The 6,000-nt window shown below is 43.0% G+C and overlaps 1 protein-coding gene across 1 annotated transcript in view; it reads left to right on the top strand.

The window, feature by feature from the left end:
• The first annotated feature begins 1,114 nt into the window (after positions 1-1,114).
• Positions 1,115-6,000, top strand: part of LOC126272047 (uncharacterized) — a 76,716-nt gene continuing 71,830 nt past the window's right edge. The window contains exon 1 of the mRNA XM_049974562.1: positions 1,115-1,192. Within this exon, the coding sequence (XP_049830519.1) occupies positions 1,148-1,192 (45 nt within the window). The 5' untranslated portion in view covers positions 1,115-1,147. The remainder of the gene's footprint in view (positions 1,193-6,000) is intronic.

Raw genomic sequence — 6,000 nt, 5'->3', positions numbered from 1 at the left:
GTGATCGCATTTCACAGTATTGTGTACTGTGTACCGTAGAGGAACAGATGGGAGACGATTGTTATGTCAGCGTGACAATACGCCCTGTCATAAAGCAGCATCTGTGGCGCAATGCTATGTGGACGGTAACAGTTCTAAAATGAACTGTTCTGGCTAGAGTCCCGGCGTGAACTCAGTGGAGCATTATTGAGCCGAGTTAGAACGCCGACTTCGCTTCATATACCAGCGTCCAACATCAACACCTTCCCATGTCTCGGCTCTTGAGGAAGAGTGGGCTGCCATTCCTTCATAGACATTCATACATCTCGTTGAATGTGTCCCAAGCAGAGTTCGTCATATAGGCATAGGGTGGAGTCATCCATTATTAATGTCTTCGAATAAGTGCCCGGATAATTTGACTCAGATAATGTATCTTATTTATTCGTACGCTCTCTCCTCTTTTTTTGGTAACTTATTACTTCTTTCATTCTTCTGTTCATAAAACTTCTCATCAGTATCCTGTAAGCTAAACGCTAGCTCGTTCCATAACCAGATAGCTCCGACTCCCATAGTCTAATGGGATCTGATAAATAAGCAAATAAGATAAATTAGTACGTCGACACCTGATTTTTGTGTCTGTGGAGCCGGCCGGAGTGGCCGTGCGGTTCTAGGCGCTACAGTCTGGAGCCGAGCGACCGCTACGGTCGCAGGTTCGAATCCTGCCTCGGGCATGGATGTGTGTGATGTCCTTAGGTTAGTTAGGTTTAATTAGTTCTAAGATCCAGGCGACTGATGACCTCAGAAGCTAAGTCGCATAGTGCTCAGAGCCATTTGAACCATTTGTCTGTATTGGCAGGGCTTCTGTCTCTCCTGATTTCGAGAGACACGGCCGTCCAATGATCCTTCCACGCCGTCTCTGCTCTGACGGATACCACTGTGACGAGCGTACGTGGTAGGCTGCCTACGTGACGCTTGAGAGCGTGCGTGGAGATGTGGTAAGGAAGACGTAACATTGGAAAGTGCGACGTTCTCCTGCCGCTCCCCCCTCGGGCCACTGCAACAGGCCGGGGAGCGCGGGTTGCGCAACGTCGGTGCCCGGCCACGGAGTGGGGCTTTCTCCAGTCTCCTTGCGGCCGGCGTCTGTTGTGTCGGAGCTGACGGCTGCGCCATGAGCTGGGCGGCCGCCTTTCTGCTTTGCCTCGTCACTGGCCAGGTAAGCCGACCACATTCCAGATATTTTCCAGTTAATAGTTCTGCAGCTGCTCAACCCTTGTGAGGCAAACTGAGGAGCTACTTGATTGAGAAGAAGCGGCTCCGGTCTCGTAACTGACACACGGCCGGGAGAGCGGTGTGCTGACCACTTATCCCTCCGAACCCGCAGCCTGTGGGCAAAGGATGACACGGCGGCCGGTCGGTACCGTTGGTCCTTCATGGCCTGTTCGGGCGGAGTTCACATTTTTAGCTCCGTAGCTAAGTGACAATGTGACGTAACGTAGCCATTGTCACAGCGACTGTCAGCAACAGTGGAGTAACCATGAAGCTGCTACCAGGCGTGCCGAGAACCCAATAGTATTACATATTTTCTTCGGCGGGTTTTTGGACGGCGCTGTTAGAAAGGCCTCATTTCTTTCTCTCTCATTTTTTCGTTAACGCAGCCGCAAGACTGGCCATTCTGGTATGGCATTAAAACTCCTGTGTAGTGCTCGGTAGCCAAGTGCCACGCAACATGAATAACAACATTTCTAAATGCCAAGTAATTTTCAAAAAAAAAAAAAAAGGATCAAATGGCTCTGAGCAATATGGGACTTAACTTCTGAGGTCATCAGTCTCCCATAACTTAGAACTACTTAAACCTAACTAGCCTAAGGACATCACACACATCCACGCCCGAGGCAGGATTCGAACCTGCGACCGTAGCGGTCGCGCGGTTCCAGACTGTAGCGCCTAGAACCGCTCGGCCACACCGGCCGGCACGTAACTTTGCACCATGCGCACTTTACAACAGTGTGATTCCCTTTACAGTAACATCATGTATAGACAATGTAGAAAAAAAAACAGCTTTCGATAGCGAAATTCGTTCAAAAAAATGGCTCTGAGCACTATGGGACTTAAGTGCTGAGGTCATCAGTCCCCTTGAACTTACAACTACTTAAACTTAACTAACCTAAGGACATCGCACACGTCCATGCGGCAGGATACGAACGTGCGACCGTATCAGTCACGCGGTTGCAAACTGAAGCGCCTAGAACCGCTCGGTCATACGGCCGGCGCTAAATCCGTCGTTTTATTACATTATATCTAGATTTCAACTATTACATCGTCATCTTCATTGTATATAGCAATGGCTGACATTAGTTCAAAGTGTAGAGTTCATGTTAGACTCCCCTGCAGCACCAATGTTGTTTACTACGTGGCATTTTTGACTAGTATTACCTGTTATATGCACTGAAGACTGCTATGTAGAAGTTGAAATCTATATCTGCTGCAGTAAAACGACGGATTTCGCGGTCGATTGCTGTTCTTCTCTCGAGTGTCTATATTCAACCATCCCTGCCCATAACGGGATCACATCGATTCCAGTCTGATTATATCTATTATAGTTTACACAACATCTACATTCATGAGCTGGTCGTATAGTGCAGTGCATAGAGCGCTAACTTGTGAAACAGAGAGGTGACCAATAACGAGTCAAAGTGAACCAAATTAGCTACTGTTGGTCTGGCACACCGGCCAGCATGTATGCAGCTTTTACTTTTCCCACAATGCTGTGCGAGTACCACACAAATCCCCCCTCCCCCTTCAAGGCGCGGTTCCTGTTTCAGTTCTGGAAGCAAGAGGGGTAGGATCTAAGTCCCTCCCCCTTACCCCCACTACCACCAAATTTAACTTGCCGTCACCCCCTACTTTAATGTACCACAGATATCTACGATAATATTAATAATAACAGTAATAATTTGCTTACATCAATAGTTAGTGCAGCACTTTAACCTAACACCCAAGAAATTGTAGTTTAGTGAAGTATAAACACTTGAAAAGCATTAGTCCGAAAATTGTAATGTATATGTTGATTTAAGAGCTATAATAGTAATACAGTCTTACAGATTCGACAACATCAAAATTTACACAATATATAATCGAAATTTTCTTTCACCAGTATCAGTATTTTACTTGGCGCTACGATTGTGAACACAAATTTGCAGATTGAGTTAGTTGGTTAGTTAGATGCTTTTTCCATATATCAAAGTCATTACAAGCATTATAATTTGTAATGTGGAAACAAAACAAGATTAAATCCTTATATACAACTAAATAAAAATAATATTTATATGATGACTGCATTCTGGTCATTTGTTCCTCTGTAGTACAGAAAGAGTTGTTAAAGAGAAAGCTCTTTAATCTATGTTTGAAAACATTTTCGTTATGTGTTAGATTTTTTGTTTCCTTGGGTAGATTGTCAAAGAATTTTATAGCTGCATATTTCACCCTTTTGTGTAAGAAAGTTAGACTCATCAAAGGAAATGCAGATCGGTTTTCCTTCTGGTGTTGTGCTTGTGAATATTTCTGTTATTGTCATACTTACAATTGATCGATCGTTGACAGCTAATTTCAAAAGTGCATAAATGTACTGTGAGCATGTGGTTAATATCTATTTATTTTATTTATTTATTGCTTATTTAGTCTGACCAGATTAGAACCTTAAAGCCCTCTCTTACGTCTGATCAGGAACAACACAAACAAAAATTATTACATAACAATCACAATAATAATAAAAATACACATTGATAATAATAACAATAGTGATGCTAATAATGATGATAAAATAATGAAAGAATTAAGAATGGTATTAATTAGTTATTACATAACGAACTCAATAATAATAATTTCCACTATTAACAAAACGTGACATTTTATAATAATAATAATAGTAGTAGCACTAATAATAATAAGAAGAAAATAACGGAAGCATTAATAATTATATTGATTAGTTTAGCACTTGTAACCGTGTTTAATTAGAAGAACTGGAAGGAATAAAGAAAGATGAGAGGACTGAAATTGAAAGTGACAGTGACAGCTAAGAAAGAAGAGAATTTCAATAGAGAACTCTGTAGACAAGGGGAGGGAAAGTGGTGCGGGATAAATAGCTGACGAGAGTGAGCTGCAAGAAGAGATAGCTATTGTGATAGCAGGTGGGCGATTAGCTGTCTTTCCAAGTTTGAAAGGATTTTAATTTCTCTAATATTTTTAGGAAGATTGAGCCAAAATCGGATCCCGGCTGCTAAAAGATTTACTTGCAAGATGTGCGTGTGAACGCCACTCCCGATTCTAACTACTTTCTTTTATGCAATGAATAATTTTTTGACTAAGCAAGTAGTTACCCTAGAATATTATAGCATAAGACAACAATGAATGAAAATAGGAAAAATATCGTAATTTACTGAGTCCTGTATGCCCAAAGTTGCGAGTTATTCTTACGGCAAAAGTAAGCGAACCTAAACGTTTTACAAAGGTCTGCTACATGGTCTTTCCATTTCAATTTTACATCATTACGCTCACTTAAGAAATTCTGAGGGAAATACTGTCTTTTTCAGTCAGTTTGATCAACATTCGGGAGCAAGGTCTTGCCCTTACGTCTTACCTTACACCGTCTCCTGTTTGCCTTTTCTACTGGTGGCCTCTTGAAAAGTGTCTGATTTCTTGTCGGCATTTGGTACATTCACCTCGTGTGTGGGCGCCTGAACCTGGTTAAAATGTTCTCCACAGGCAGTGAGGACGGAAGCTCTCCAAGCAATAAACTGGGAAGTACCCTGCGTTGAACGTCGTCTGCAAATTTCTGGAATTCCTTGATTTTTTAGGCTCTCGCATTACTATATTGCCGCAAGTTGGTTGGAAATCTGAAAACTAATGTATTCTTGGCTACCATGACGCTCCTTAGATCCGCGATTCTCTCCACATGAGAACCATGGCACACGAAAAATGTAAAACGAAAGAACTACCAATATCGTTTTCATGATTTTCAAACAGAGGAATCTTCTTGCCTTTACATTAAAGTGATGTAATATGCAGCATGGCGCACGAAATGTGTCACCACATTATTTTTGAATAAACACTTTATTGTCAAGAGAAACTCAAAGGAAGATACTACCATGGAAAACACTTCGTGGAGAATTGGTCTAACTCAGGAGAGGTTCAGTATGTCCACCATTTTGACTCTTAACTTCCTTCACACGAGCGCTGATATAAGGATAACACTAAGGCACATGTCTTCCGCGATTTCATTGCAAGCTTGAAGAATAAGGCATCTGAGCTCCATTAAATCATGTGAACGTATAGGGAAAATTATTTCCTTTAGGTATCCCCAACGAATCAAGTCACATGCATTGAGATGTGGACTATTGGGGGTTGGGGGGAGCAAAACTGTCTGTCGTTAAAACGATCTGGCGACAATTCCTTCAAAGAAAAAAGGCCCAATAAGTCCATGATTGAAAACAGTGATCCACACTGTAATCCTCGGAGCGTACTGTCGTCGTTCGTGAAGCACTTGCGGATTTTTGGTAGCTCACTTTCTGCAGGACCTGACCAGCACTGCCGGCCGAAGTGGCCATGCGGTTCTAGGCGCTGCAGTCTGGAACCGCGAGACCTCTACGGTCGCAGGTTCGAATCCTGCCTCGGGCATGGATGTGTGTGATGTCCTTACGGTTAGTTAGGTTTCACTAGTTCTAAATTCTAGGGAACTAATTACCTCAGAAGTTGAGTCCCACAGTGCTCAGAACCATTTGACCATCACTTTGCAGGACAATGCTCAAGCACGTACAGTGCAAGCTGTTACTGATTTGTTTGACTGATCGGGCTGCTAAGTGCTATACCACGTCCTGCAGTCCCCTGACTTAAGCCCTCGCGAGTTGAACTCGACTTCTAAAAAATGGTTCATATGGCTCTAAGCGACCGTAGCAACAGCACGGTTCCCGATTGAAGCGCCGAGAACCGCTCGGCTAAAGCGGCCGGCTCGATTTCTAAACTGAA

This window comes from Schistocerca gregaria, chromosome 5 (genome assembly GCF_023897955.1).
Source record: "Schistocerca gregaria isolate iqSchGreg1 chromosome 5, iqSchGreg1.2, whole genome shotgun sequence".
NCBI lineage: Eukaryota > Metazoa > Arthropoda > Insecta > Orthoptera > Acrididae > Schistocerca > Schistocerca gregaria.
Note: the sequence above shows the minus strand (reverse complement) of the source record. Positions and strands in the feature narration are given on the sequence as shown.